This window comes from Mustela nivalis, assembly GCF_964662115.1.
Source record: "Mustela nivalis genome assembly, chromosome: 5".
Lineage (NCBI taxonomy): Eukaryota > Metazoa > Chordata > Mammalia > Carnivora > Mustelidae > Mustela > Mustela nivalis.
This window is the reverse complement of record NC_139024.1, coordinates 274065-288930: the sequence shown is the minus strand read 5'-3', so window position 1 is coordinate 288930 and position 14866 is coordinate 274065. Positions and strand designations below refer to the sequence as shown.

Below are 14866 nucleotides of genomic sequence, written 5' to 3'. Positions count from 1 at the left end.
CTGTCCCCGGCACAGTGTTGGGGTTCTTCCTGCGCCTGCCCCTGTGCGTTGGGAGAAATCTAGTCTTGACACAGGGTCATTTGTTTACATGTAAACTCAACAACTTTTTTTTTTTTTTTTTAATTGAACTGTGACTGTCGTTTCGAGTGTATAGTCGACAACTGTTCTCAGAGTTCCCGCCGTGTGTGCAGTGAGGGGCCCTGGTGACAGGTGTCCCACACACAGGGACTAGCCTGACACATTGAACCTCCACTGGGTTTTCAGAGGCTCCTGCGTGGCTCGGGTGGACCCGGCTGTGTTGTTCCTCTACTCCCCAGGGCGCTCCAAGTGTCCTGACTGGAGGGCTGAGGACAGCCGGGTGTGAATGGGTCCCACACCAGCCTGTCCGGGCTCACGCGGGTCCCTTGAGGGTTCCTTTGTTTGTGCCTCGCTGCGACCAGGGGACCTGCTAGTGTGTGCAGGCCTGTGGAGCCTGACCTCCGAGTCTGTTCCTGTCCTGTTTGCTGGTGCTCTCCTTGCCCTGTGTGGGGTTCCGCGTGCCCGTGGGGCAGTCGCCCTGGCGAGGCCCTGGCCGCAGCGGAGTTGAGGTTGGCTCGGGCTGCAGCTTGCAACCGTGGTAGTTCTGTTCCGTTTTAGTGTCGTTTTGTGGAACTGCCAATAAGCCCCGGTTAGTGGACCTTCTTGGCCGGGGAGGGGGCACCATTCCGTGGAGCTGTTGACTGTCCGTATTTCCCGGGCAGCCTTGGAACTGGAACTGGTCTTTCCAGTTTCTGGGTCCCCATCAGAGGCCCCTCACCTGGGCGGGCCCAGCTCTTCCTCCTGGTTCCGCCAGAGCCCCTGACTGCTCCTAGAACATGTCTCTGTTAATTGATCTGTAAGGCCACACCTGTTAGGCAATGGAACCAGTCTGTGCTCGCTGGGGACTCGGAGCCTGGAGCCAGGCCCAGCCTTCCGCCGTGGCGGCTGGAGCTCTCCAGGTGTTCCTGTGTCACTTCTCTGGGAAAGGACAGCTGATGTGGGGTTTCTTTGCTGGAAGATACCCTCGGAGCTTCAGGTCAGCCCTACAGCCTGCGAACATGCTCTGCTCCCCACGCGCCCCAGTTCGCGTGAAGCTGGGTTCTCTGTTCCCTGAGTGGCGGGGAACTGGTCTCGGTCATCAGGAGATGACCCTCCTCCAGGAGCCCGGCTCTCCACTTGGTTTTCCATGCATCTCCAGCCAACCTGCTAGAACCCTCTTCCTAGCAGACTCGTTGAGCAGGAGAGGTGTGGTCTGTTCTCTGAAACCTTACATTATAATTCGGAAAGTAAAATCACACGGCAGCCGTGGCTGAGAAGTGCTGTTTCCTGTCTCCCAGAGATGGAGACGCGCAGGGAAATCCCACGGACCTGCCAGTTGCCCCTGACATGAGACCCTCACCGGGACCGCACGTGGCAGTTGCTGAATCCGAGAGAACCAGCCAGGCCTCGGGCCCCAGCACCAGCACGACCTGTGCCTCTGTGTGCCATGTGTTCCTTGGTCTCCCAGGGCCTTCTACCCTTTCTCAAAGCCGAGGGGCGGGGGGCGCCTGGGTGGCTCTGTCTGTTGGGTGTCTGACTCTTGGCGTTGGCTCAGGGGGTCGTCTTGGGGTCCTGAGATCGAGACCTGTGTTGGGCTCCGGGCTTGGTGTGGAGTCTGCTCGGGAGTCTCCGTCTCCTCCTTCCAAAAATAAAAAGAGGGAGTTTGTGGGAGTTGGGGGGAGGAGGAGAAAGTCATGTTTAGGAAACTGGACTAATGGCCATGCAGTTTCTTGAACCAAAAGTTCCTGAAGCACTGGTGATGTCACCCCGCCCCGTGACCCCAGGGCAGCGCAACTGGGCTTGAGACCAGAGTCTCGCGTTGGTCGTTTCGCCTGCTCTGACGTGTTACATGTTCGCCCTCGAGGCGGGGGCCGAGAAGGCGGCAGTTAGGCATGAGATGAGCACGGCGTGATCCGTGCAGCTCACCTGAGCCTGAAGGAGGCAGCCAGCATATTGAGGAAGTCAGGGGAGCCGGTGGGGCCTGCAGGGGTCCCGTGGCAGCCACTCCCTTAGCCCAGCTGGACGAATTTCCTCTCTGGGACCACGGGACCTGACAGGGCCCCTGCGGGTGGTGTTCTCAGCCGAGGCAGTGCATTCTGATGTCTTCTAGGGTTGGTTATTTTCCAAGAGCAGACGTCCTAGTTCCTGTCAGTCGGTGCGCAGTGGCCTGCGTCGCTGCCCGAGCTGTCCCTGGACACCTGTGCAGGTGGCACAGCTTGACCTTTCCTCTGCTTTGTTCCCGCAGCACGTGTGACTTCGTATTTCAAGCAGGTAGAGAGCTTTGCTTTTGGAAGACGTGAGTAGGTCATGTTCCAGAGGAAAGTCTGTCTTTGGTCCTCTGTCCTTCAGTTCCCGTGGGCAGCACCCACACGGTTGCAGTGCCTGGGTGGCTCGTTAGTACCAGGCGGGACAGCTGAGCCCCACAGAAGGTTCACAATGGCCCACGGTCCCGTGGCGGGGACGGGGGCCTCCCAGCTCCGGAGCCTGTCCACTGCGTGGCCATTGCTGTGGCAGCTTCCCGCCAGATGGCACTCCCTGTGAGCGTGTCCCACGTGCACAGGTAATGGACAGCAGGGTCTCCTGGAACGGAAGCTGGCACGAGTGTGCCTGTTCTCACCAGCACGTGCCTCGGCCCGGGCGCACTGTGGCCTCCGGCGTGTGTGGACTCGGCTTGCTCTGTGTTGCACAGCACTTACCCAGGAAGACCGTGACCGTGTCCTTGTGCATAAGCGTCCTGCCGTGAGGTGGCGTCAACCCCTTGCCCTGGTAAAGACCCTTAGGCCGTCCGTGTGTAGGGCAGCAGAAGCCGACAGCGGAGGAAGTATCCTGAAGAGCAGGGTCTGGATTTAAGCAGCGTGCTCACTCACTGAACTCTGACTCTGTCAGTCCGGGGGTGCAGGGAGAGAAGGGCTTTCGTCCCAGGAGGCTGGGCTCGGCGGGAGTGTGACTGCCGAGCTGCAGCCCCCTGGGCTGGGAGGACACTCCTGTCCCCTCTTCCGCCTCCTCCAAGCCTTAGCCCCTAGCCTGGAAGGTAACGGGTCTGAGCTGATACTGGGGTAAGGACAGGAGTGCCTCAGAAGGGAGCAGAGACATTGGCTGGGTTCGTTGTGCGGCTTAGAGACTGAAGAGGTGGCTCTGGTCACAGCTGGGACTCCCCCGCGTGTGTGTGTGTGTGTGTGTGTGTGTGTGTGTGTGTGAGGAGGGCTTCGGCAGCAAAGTGACAGGCACCCCTCCAGGGGCCACATAGGCCAGCCCAAATAGGTCATGGGTAGGGACAGAGTGAGTCTGGCAAGGGGCCCAGCACAGGGGTGTGGGGGCTGCTGCTGGTGGGACGGAAGGTGAGGTGTGCTCAGGGAATGCCTACAGGCCGAGATGGACGACCCAGGTGTGGGGACCCTGTTCTCCTGGCTTGGGTGTCAGAGGTGAGACGGAAAGAGCTCAGTGTGGGGAGGGTCCCACGTGCGATGTGTGTGCACACAGTGGCACCTGCAAGTCTGAAGCTTGTGGAGAGTTAGCGTTGGAGGTAAATTTGGGAAGCGTGAGCCCATTGCGATGTATCAACACAGGGAGAAGAAAGAGGCGTAGCAAAAGGATGTCAGCAAGGGGTCCTGCAAACACCTTCCTGAAGGACGGGTGAGAGCTTGGAGAGAAGATGGGTGTGCGGGGGGGGGGGGGGCAGAGCGCCCGGGCACAGGGCCGTCCGGAGAAGGGTTGAGGACGCCTGCTGGACTTGACCCTGGAATGGCTTCTGAAGAGTGGTGGCGGGGGGGTGGGTAGGTGCCGGGGCTGGAGAGAGCGACACCCCCTTGGGGAGTGTGGAGAAGGAGGGACGGGGCTGTTCACGGGGTGGCCGTGCGTTGAGGGGCACCCGAGGGAGGAGAAGGAAGGTTCCCTCTTCAGTACCACCTGCTGTGTGTGCCGTCTCTCTGGCTCGCGTGGCATTGCCCGACCCCTCGCAGCAGTGAGGGCTCGGTCCTTTCTAGGCAGCAGAGAAGCCCTGAGGATTGAAGAGTTAACCTCGAAAGTTGGGATCCAAAGGGAAGTGATTATGTTTGAAAAATGAAATTATCAACACATCCAGCTCTTTAAGACTCTGACTTTATTTCTGGTTTACGTGTTTTTCTTGATTTAAAGTTTATTTTTAGCACCTGGTAATTAAAACTGTACTAGAGGTTCCCAAAATGCCCATGTCTGTTGGTGGAATTATCCTCAATGAACACACTTTGCAAAGACTCCGTAAGTACAAGGAAGCAAGTGCCGGTCTCTGGGCTGTGGCCCGTCTATTTAAAGTGCTCACCTGCCAGCGCGTGTGTTTATTTTTGTCGTGCCCAGAATTGCTGGTATACGTGGGATATAATTTTAAGGATTCTTAAAATGAGAGTGTATGAACTGGAACAGGAAAAAAATACATCTTTACTTTTACCACCTTCTAACTTAAATCCATCCTTTTATTTACAACGGAGCCCACAGATCCTAGTAATGGCAGCAGCAGCTGTGGGTGTGTCACCAGTGAGGGTCACGGAGGGTCTGATGGCACCTTACAGTTGGGGAAATGCGTGCGTGTCCTTGCCCGTACCCTCGTCTCCAGCTTAGTTATTACACTCACTGCTCTCGCGTAATCATTTGAAGATAGGCAAAGAAGTGGGTAAATTCATAGATCATAAATTCAGGTTATTTTAAAAAGTTAATTAATTTTTAAGATTTTATTTATTTAATTTGACAGAGATGCAGAGAGAGAGGGAACATAAGCCATAAGCAGGCGGAGTAGGAGAGGGAGAAGCAGGCTCCCCACTGAGCAAGGAGCCCGATGCGGGGCTCGATCCCAGGACCCCGGGATCATGACCTGAGCCGAAGGCAGATGCTTAACGACTGAGCCACACAGGCGCCTCAAATTTAAGTTATTTTTAAAATTGTACTTCATTATAATTAATTCTTCAAGCTTCTAAGTTATTCTGAGAAAGAATCCGTATGTTTCACCAGACTGCCAAAAATATTTATGATCTGAAGATGCCGAGACCCCTGGCTGAGGAGACCAAGGGTGCTGGGAATGCCCTCAGGACTGGGAGACTGAGGTCGTCTGGGTGGATTTTCCTGTCGAAGACTAATAAAAACCCTCCCAAAAAAGTATTAGAAAAATAGATTTGAAGTATCAGATGGCTAAAAGGGTCATGAAGAATTACTGAGTCAAGACTGTAGAAAACAGAAGTCTGGGAAGGGCAGCCAAGCATTGGGAACCACTTTTGCTCCAGCGTATATACCTGGTAAGAAAGTAGAAAACATAATTGGCCACAGTCAGGAGTAGAGGAGGTGTCCCACAGGCCCTGCCAAGAGCACAGGGGTCACGTGCTCTGGGCAGCTTCGAACACAGACAAGTTTAGCAGCTTAGACGGAGTGGACTAGATCTCCCCAAAGCACAAGTGACTGTGACCCATGCATTATCTAATAGGTTTTAGACAGCCCCTTAACTGTTAAGAAAATTTCATTCACAGTTTTTAAAACTCTGCAAAATACACCTGTAACCCAGTTGGTTTCACTGGGTCATTTATCAGCGTTCAAAGAGTTAATGCCAGTTCTTCTCATTATCTTCCAGAAAATATAAGAAGATGGAATACTTCCCAACGAGACCAGATTTACCCTGATACCAAAACCAGATAAATGAATTACAAAAAAAAAGCACACAGTGTCCCACATGAACACAGATACAGACATCCTTAACAAAATGTAGCAGACCGAACCAAGCAGTGTGTAGAAAGAAGTCTTTTACCATGGCCAAGTGGGGTTGTTTACTGCCGAGATGCATGGCTGATTCAGAATTCAAAAACTTGTCTGTGTAATTCCCTCCTAGGCTAGTGAAGAAGAATCACACGGCCCTGTCAAGTGTTCAGAAAAATCATTTCACAAAATTCCGTACCCATTTGTGACAAAACGTCAAAGAACAGGAGTAGAGGGGGCCTTCTTCAGCCTGATAACGCATATCTGCTCAGTGCCCTGCTGTTGACACCGTGACAGGCCACAGGCCTCCCCCTGAGGCGGCAGGGGGACATCTGCCCGCACCATCCCACTCGAGAGCCCAGAGCTGGCAGGTGTGGCCTGTGCACTGAGGCAGGGAAAGGCGCTAACAGGTATTCGGATCACTGAGGGACAGAAAGACGGTCCCAATTTGCAGATGACATGATTCTGTACGCAGAGAATCCCAAGGAATCCATCAAAAAACTCCTAGAGCTAGTGGGAGTTCAGCTTCAGCAAGATCTCAGGCTAAAGACCAACATAAAAACAAAAGATCGCATCTCTGTATACTAAGATTTTAAAGATAACACCACTTAAATTGTTCCATAAAAATGAATTACCGAGGTGCAACCCTAACAGTATCTGTGTGCCGAGAATCACAAATGCTGGTGAAGGAGGTGCGAGGAGGCCCGAGTTTCGGGAGAGGCGGATACACCGCGCTCGTGGCCTGCACGTGCTCGCACAGTGGACAGATCCGTTCTCCCCGACGGATTCCTAGCAGAGTCCCAGCAAGGTTTTGTGTTGTCACTGACACAAGATTATTCTAGAATTCATACGGCAGAGAACAAAATAGAGCCAAAACAGTCCTGGAAAGGAACGGTGTCGGAGGAGTATCGCTGTTAACGTGGCTGCTGCTGCGGCTCGTCATGTCGCTGCAGCTGTCAGGACTGCGGATCAGCTGAGGGTCGGACGCACGGGTCAGGGAACTGGCAGCGGGACCACCCGGGGACCGCCGCCCGCTTCCTGCAAGCTGAGGTCTCGGCTGAGGTCTGGGCAGCAGCACGCTGGAGCTGTTGCACAACCACAGGCAAAACACAGGAGTCCTGACCTTCACCTCACTGGTCCTGCGAGCTAGATGCAGCATGTGCTGCTGTAGGACTTCTGGGTGAAAATGGAAAACTTCGGAATCGAGGGCTAGGTAGAGAGTTCCAAGGTTTCGCATCAAAAGTGTGATCCGTGAGAGAAAAAAAGCAGTAAGTTGGACTTCATCAGAATTAAAAACATCTGGTCTGTAAAAAGTGAGGAAATGACAAGCTGCCGAATGGGAGAAAGTATGTGCCAACACAAGTCTGATGAAGGTCTTATAAGTAGAACACATAAGAGGTCTGAAAACTCGGTAGTAAAAACCAGTTCACTTAGAAAATGGGCAAAGACAGGGTGCCTGGGTGGCTCAGTGGGTTAAGCCACTGCCTTCGGCTCGGGTCATGATCTCAAGGTCCTGGGATCGAGTCCCGCATCGGGCTCTCTGCTCCGCGGGGAGCCTGCTTCCCTCTCTCTCTCTCTGCCTGCCTCTCCATCTACTTGTGATTTCTCTCTGTCAAATAAATAAATAAATAAAATCTTTAAAAAAAAAAAAAAAAGAAAGAAAATGGGCAAAGACATAAACAGATGTTTTACCGGGAAAGATGTTCGCCGTGTTGCGAGCTCAGCACAGCGGCAGCGGCTGCCGGACGGCCGGAGCAGCACGCCGATGGCAGCAGGATGCGGTACTGACGCGCCGGGGGGGCTTGGGGTGGGCGCGTGAGCCCCTGAGCACGCACGTATCGCATGCCTTGGCAGCTCCCCCGACAGTGTTTGTCCCACAGACGTGGGGCTTCTGCCCACGGCAGACGTGGCCGTGAGTGTTCCCCGCAGGTGCACGTGTGATGGCAGGAGCTGGGAACGAGACCGACGTCTTCACTGAGGCAAACACTCCAAGGCCGGTGGGGCCGGCGGCGAGAGGCAGGGCCCGACACACTCGCTGCATGAGCGGATCTCGGGGGACCATGCAGGGTGACGAAGCCAGCCCCCACACGGCCATGCTCTGAGAGCCATGCTGGGGAGATGGAGGAGGGGGCGGGCAGGGCTACCCCCCAGGCTCTGCACGACAGAGGCTCTGTATCTGACGTGGTGATGGTGGTCATGCAGATGACATCTGTGACATCACACACATGTCTACGTGTGGGGACGGGCCCATCTCCTGGTCTGGATGCCGCACTGTGGCACGGAGGGTTGAGTACTAGGGGTGATGAGGGGGCGTCCGTGAGACCTGCGGTACGGCCTCTGCAACTTCTTGCGGATGTGTCGTCATTGCAAGATAAAAATCCCAGACCGGCCATGTACTGCCTCCCAGACACACTCCCAAGACGGAGGGACACGGAGACTCTGGGAGGCGAGGATAGAGGTGAACGGGGCTCTCACCCTGAGAAACTAGTGTGACAGGATGAGAAAAATAGACTTCGAGTGGGGATGCTTCCTAGAGAGACGGTGGTGGTCCGCACCAGGGGCGTCAGGACCCTAACTGGGCCAGTTCACGTGGGCAGCTTCAGAAATACGGGAAACGGAGACTAAAGGGACGGCAGAGAGAAACGCTCCCAGGCTCCGCGCACTGGGGCCCTGTGGGCCAGACCCAGCCTGCAGCTTGTGCTTGCACCATCCTGCGAGCTAAGAGTGGTTTTTACCTTTTTGAAGAACATTCACCAGCGGCTCTACAAGGCCAACAGAACCTGGCGTATTAACCATCTTGGCCCTTTACAGAAAAAGTTTATTGAGTCCTGCTTTAACCCGTTCCTCTGCAGAGCATGGAACAAGCAGAGGGGAAATCACTAAGGGTCAGAGGCTGAGAGCACAGTGAACACAGGCCCTCCTGGCCCCACTGGCTCCCAGAGTTGCAGAACACTGCGCTCGGAGATGGCTGACGTGGACCGTGCAACCGTCCTAGAGCCCCCGCTGGTCTCAGACCATTGAGGCCATCCTTCTGCTTTCTGACAACAGTGGGAATGATCTGAAAATCAATAATAACAAAAATTAAAACAGTCACTTGAATATTAAATAGAATATTTCCAACTCATGTACAAATAGAAATCACAGTAGACATTATGAAATAATTTGAAGGACAGTGAAAATAGTCATACTGAAATTAGCAGATAAAGCCAAAAGCTGTTCTTAGAAGGAAACTTACAGCATTAAAGTGAATGTTTGAAAAGGGAGGCCCAGAGCCTGTGGCATGAGTAGATGTCTCAGTAATTAGAAATGAACAGACCAAACCCAAAGAGGGCGGTAGGAAGCAGATAGTAAAACAAGCAAGAATCAGTGACTAAGTGGCCCATCTGAGGAGGAAGAGGGCCCCCCCCCGTAGCACCCGTAGGCGCTGATGGGCGCTAGAGCGGGCTGCGTGGCTGAGTCCGTTAAGCAGCCACTTGGTTTGGGCTCAGCTCAGGGTGAGTGGGGTCAGCGTGAGGTTCTCGCTCGCTCTCTAAGGTAAACAAAAATCTTTTTTTAAAAAGATAATCAGGATATTGGGAACAACACTATACCACTAAATTTGGGAAGTTGGTAAAATGAACAAACTCCTTGAAAAACCCACCATAGGGACGCCTGGGTGGCTCGGCTCAGGTCATGGTCCCAGGGTCCTGGGATCAAGCCCCGCATCGGGCTCTCTGCGCAGCGGGGAGCCTGCTTCCCCCTCTCTCTCTGCCTGCCTCTCCGACTACTTGTGATTTCTCTCTGTCAAATAAATAAATAAAATCTTTAAAAAAAAAAAAAGCCCACCGTAGTAAGACTGGAGTGTGATGATAGAGAGTCCGAATGGTTCGGAATCTCCTGAGGACTGTGAAGGAAACCGCAGACCCCACCGGCTCCTGGCCAGCGTCCCCAAACCTCAGGAGGAAGCGCCACGAGGGTCACTTGTCCACCTTGTCTTAACAGGCCCAGCAAAACCGGGGCACCGAAGTCATGAGAACACATGAAAACTAGAGGCCATTCTGTTTCGTGAAAATAAATTCAAAGCTTCCACACAAAAATTAGCAGACAGTCTGGCTGTACATAACCTTGATACAAAGTTAACGTTTGAAAACCAGTGCGCTTTGCTATAACGCAATAAATAAGTAAAAGCATATGTTTTTGTTAGTAGATGCAGGAAAACTATATGGTTCAATTCAGTACTTGGTCATGATAAAATCTCAGTAAGTCAGACTAGAAGGCCGCTTCCTTGATGTAGCAAAGATTAAATCTACAGTAGAAATCAGACTTAATGGTGAAATACTGAAAGGTTTTTTTTCCTGTCTAGTGGGAGTGAGTCGGGGGAACTTTTTTTTTTTCCTTTAAAGATTTGGTTTATTTATTTGACAGAGATCACAAGTAGGCAGAGAGGCAGGCAGAGAGAGAGAGAGGCAGGCTCCCCGCTGCGCAGAGAGCCCGATGCGGGACTCGATTCCAGGACCCCAGGACCATGACCTGAGCCGAAGGCAGAGGCTTAACCCACTGAGCCACCCAGGCGCCCCTCGGGGATACTTTTAGCACTTTGGTTAAACTGGGAGCCTTGGCAAGAAAATCAGTCTTAGGAAAGAAATATAAGGTATAGAGTTTAAAAGAAATAAAACTTAACCGTCTTTGACAGATGGCATGATTGTATAAATGGAAAATCATTTCTACAGATCAGCCCTTAGAATTAGTAACCAAGGGGCGCCTGGGTGGCTCAGTGGGTTAAGCCTCTGCCTTCGGCTCAGGTCATGATCTCAGGGTCCTGGGATCGAGCCCCGCATCGGGCTCTCTGCTCAGCCGGGAGCCTGCTTCCCCACCCCACCCCCTGCCTGTCTCTCTGCCTACTTGTGATCTCTGTCAAATAAAAAAAAAAAAAAAAAAAGAGTTAGTAACCAAATTTAATGGGTGCTGGATACAGAGTCGGCATATACAACCCACACGAATGCTGTAAAACAAGGCAAGTAAAAATAACCCCCTGGGTTTTTTACGTTTACACTAACATCAAAGGAAGAACATGAAATAGCAAAAAACAAAAGCCATACAAAATGTCTACATTGACAGGCACAGCGTTTCTGAAAGAACCTAACGTGAGACCCCCCCCGTAGAAAGGCGTCTGTGGCCCCCAGAGTCACACACAGAACCCAGGAGTTCCCCGTGGGTGCAGCGTGTGCTGGGACAGTGAGGACAGCCCCCTGCTCGCTGTGGTAGCCTCCCAAGGGGTGTCCCCGGAAGCAGCTGGACACAGCAGTGCCCACTGCCTGATTCCTTCTCGTAAATTCACGAGCGTGCAAAGCCAGTCACAGTTTGAACCTTTGGCTAGCGCTTATGGCTCCAGGGCAGGGAGAGCGCCGGGGAGGCTTTCTGGGCATGGCAGCGTGTGCTCTGTGGCCTAAGTGTAGGCTGCACTGTTGGTGAAAATGTGGTACCTTGTGGTACACGTGGGATCCGTGCTCTGGACGGGGTGTACCTTCTTTACAACTTACTATAAAATACACAGAGGTGTAGAAGGGCAGAGCACAAAGCGTGAACAAGAATTGTTTCTGTTGGGCGCCTGGGTGGCTCAGTGGGTTAGGCCACTGCCTTCGGCTCAGGTCATGATCTCAGGGTCCTGGGATCGAGTCCCGCATCAGGCTCTCTGCTCAGCAGGGAGCCTGCTTCCTCCTCTCTCTCTCTCTCTGCCTGCCTCTCTGCCTACTTGTGATCTCTCTCTGTCAAATAAATAAATAAAATTTAAAAAAAAAAAAAAGAATTGTTTCTGTTGCAGAAAAATCTGCCAAGTTAGAGAAGTGCCTCCAGCACATGGAGAAAATACGTCAAGTCTGTGTCTGGGCACCTTTGCCACCAGCTGCTCTGACCGCATGGTCACCATGGTCCCAGCGCTGGGGTGAGAGCCCGCGGTGATGGGGCCGGGGTGGGGAAGCTCAGGGCCGCTGGAAGTCTGCAAGGAGGAAGTAGCAGAGCTGGGACGTCCTAGACTCCGGTTATCCTGTGGCGTGTTGTCCAGACCGGAGGGCTGAGCCACGTGGGGCCCCGAGCCCCTGAAATGTCGCTGGGGCATCTGAGGATCAGTATTTGATTTGGGCTCCTCTTAAATCAGATACCACATGGCTCCTGAGTCCTGGCTAGGACTGTGCGGTTCTAGACAGACAGTGACAGCACGTGCGTGGGCGGGGACGTGTGGGAGCTCCATGCGCAGTGAGGCTGACAGTGCTGCAGGGCCGAGGCAGGGGGCGCGGCAGCAGGGCCTCACCCGGAGGCTCCCGCAGAGCACAGGGAGTGAAGACACCCACTTCTAACTACCCGGCGTCCCCTCAGCCCCACGGACCTGTTTGTGGTTGTTCTTTCTAGGAGAATGTGAAAAGCTGTGCCGTACAGCAGACACTTTCATTAGACCCTAGACGGAGGCGCTTGGGGGCTCTGTCAGTGAGGCGTCTGCTTCGGCTCAGGTCATGATCCCGGGGTCCTGGGATCGAGCCCCTCGTCTGGCTCCCTGCTCAGTGGGAAGCCTGCTTCCCACTCTCCCTCTGCCTCTCCCCCTGCTTGTGCTTGCTTGCTCTCAGATAGTTAAAACCTTAAAAAACAAAACCCCCACACACCCCTTAGTTAACTCTGGGGTAATTGTAGCTCGTGATAACTTTTGAAAAATGATGGTCAGTTTTATTTTAATAAGCAAAGTGAATCCTTACTTATTAAGGGGATGAAACGTCTGTGACTTCGTTCACAGTTTATTTTGGTTTTATAAACTGTACTGGACATGCGGTGACACCTAGAATAGCCACTGTGTAATTTGAGCAGCATCGGTCAGGCAGACACCGAGGAACTCGGTAGACACAAGCGAGGTTACCCGTTCACGTGGGTGCGTCGGCACAGGCCCCGCGTCCCAGCAGCGGACGTGGCTCCGTCCGTGCACGCAGAGAATGTGTGACGTCACAACAAGAAGAAATACTTAATGTTCGTGTGACTTAATTTGTGAAAAGTTACCCAGTCATCAGTGCTGTGAGATAATTAACCCGTTTATTAGGACAACTGAATGCTGCTTCAGCATACGATGGCCTCGCTGGTGTCTCACACCGTCCTCTCTCAGCCTCCTTCTCTGGCTGTGTGCCCGCAGCAGCTGACCTTGCAGTGTTCCTGGTGGACCGGGGCTCTGACCTGTGGAGGGGCAGTTCTGAGTTGCACACACAGGTCCGGGCAAGCATCTGGGTGTGCATAATAGGTGTGTGAGAGCATGCACACTCGTGCTGCGGCTCCCCTCCCGTGGCTGCGGGGCTCCCCGAGGGCCTGGGGGCACAGCACACGTGGCTGCCGTGCAGCACCGAGGGACGGGGTGTCTCCTGCCTCATGCGCGCGTGACGACTCCTCTCCATTCTCCGTCTGCGCCCCACAGCTTGACTACATCGACCCCCGAGCCGTGCAGCTTGGCTCCCTCCTCGTCCGCGGCCTCACCACTCTGGTCTTGGTCAACAGCGCGTGCGGCTTCCCCTGGAGGACGAGTGACTTCATGCCCTGGAACGTGTTTGACGGGAAGCTGTTCCATCAGAAGTACCTGCAGGCGGAGAAGGGGCACAGCGTGGAGGCGCTCGTGGAGCAGAACGTGAGTCCACGGTTCCTTCGTGTTCGAGACAGCGGGTTTGAGGTCAGGCGCTCGGAGGAGCCCTAGAGCTCTGAATCCTGAGCCAGACATGGGTTCTGTGTGTCCTGTGGCCGCTCTCCTGGGACGGGCAGACCAGACCTCCTTCCCAGAGACCTCCCTGTGGAGAAGGCACGTGTTCCCGGGCTTAGAAATTCTAGTTTACACCGACCGTGGGTTGCGTGGTTGCAGTTACCGTGCTTCCCATAGAGGCTTATTCCAGAAAGGCAGAAACACGGTTGGAGAGGCCTAAGGCTTCAGCGTCACCAGATCTCATAGCTTCTCCCAAAATCCTGCTAGAGGGCTTGAGGAGCCAAAGCCCCGCTGAGGGCTGGCAGGGAGCACCCCCCCAGTCCAGCGCGGCCCCCCTTCACGGCCTTTCTCTCCCTGGTCTTCTCGAATCAAGGACTGTTTCCCCAGAGGCGCCTTTGCGGACGTCAGACTGATTCAGTAGGAATGATTGTCTTCACTTGAAAACATCCCTTGGGGGCTGCTGGTTCCGTTGGGAATGTGGACTCTGTGATGGCCGGCTGTGCTCGTGCCGTGCTCCTTCCTGGGAGGCCTCCGGGGAGGGCCCCCGCCAGGCTCCCAGGGAGCGTGTTACAGTAGCCTCAGGGAGGTGTGTGACCCGGCGGCCGCCGAGCAGTCACCGTCCCCATGAGGTTAGCATGTGCTGTGCTTCAGTTGCATACAAGGCCTCTGGGGAGATGCTGCCGACCCTGTGCTTCTCCCAGACTAATAACCAGGGTGTCCTTCGGGATTTGGAAGCCACTAGTATTGTGTGCAGGCACTCGCGGGGTCGTGAGAGAGGGTGTGCTCAGATCGGGCTCGTCGCCGTGTGCGGAAGCGGGGAAGGGTCAGAGCAGACAGCAGCAGACAGCAGACAGCAGAGCCCCAGCTGTGGTCCCGTGTCTGATGTGCCGGCCACACACGGGGTGACCACAGGTTCGGGCAGGTGAGGCCCCGTGTCAGCAGTGAAGGACCGTTTTCTGAGAACCTCTTGTCAAGTCTCAGTGTTGAAGGAGGTGCTCCCCGGTGTCCTTGGACACCACGGCCACCGTTGTGTCTCCTGAGTGTGTGCATCGGCCTGACACGGCTCCCGCCGTCTGCTCTGTTCGCAGAGGTCCCGGCTGACCAAGTTCCACGCTCTGAAGTCAGTCGTGTGCAAGGCGTGCGTGAAGGAAAACAGACGCATCGTCAGCCGGCAGCACGGGCGCTCCCAGCAGCCAGGTGGGTGTCGCGGGCCTCGGTGCGGGGTGCCGGCAGCCGGCCCACGAGACTGGGAGAAACACGCACTCACCACGCTCAGCGCTCCCCGGCAGTTTCCCTTCTGTCCCTTCAGGAAAAGTGTCCCCCAGAGATCGCACCTGCTCTCCCATGACTCCAGCTCCCCAGTGGCCTGCACCGGCCCGCAGAGCTCCCCGCAGCCAG

The 14866-nt window shown here is 54.4% G+C and overlaps 1 protein-coding gene and 1 long non-coding RNA gene across 12 annotated transcripts in view; both read left to right on the top strand.

Annotated features, from left to right (window-relative positions):
* FAM120B (family with sequence similarity 120 member B) overlaps window positions 1-14866 on the top strand; it is an 85857-nt gene that overhangs the window by 48733 nt on the left and 22258 nt on the right. For 9 of the 10 annotated variants that reach the window (XM_082730419.1, XM_082730423.1, XM_082730422.1 and 6 more), the window contains 2 exons: window positions 13193-13399; window positions 14557-14665. In XM_082730419.1, coding sequence (XP_082586545.1) covers window positions 13193-13399; window positions 14557-14665 — 316 coding nt within the window. The remainder of the gene's footprint in view (window positions 1-13192; window positions 13400-14556; window positions 14666-14866) is intronic. The other variant, XR_014311706.1, reaches the window with a different exon arrangement.
* On the top strand, window positions 160-9960 carry LOC309864719. Of its 2 annotated transcripts, XR_014311712.1 has the most exons (4): window positions 160-3690; window positions 5038-5318; window positions 5648-7221; window positions 7443-9960. It is a non-coding gene; the product is annotated as an uncharacterized lncRNA (long non-coding RNA). The 2 variants fall into 2 exon arrangements; XR_014311713.1 differs by lacking the exon at window positions 160-3690 and having other exon boundaries at window positions 3902-5318.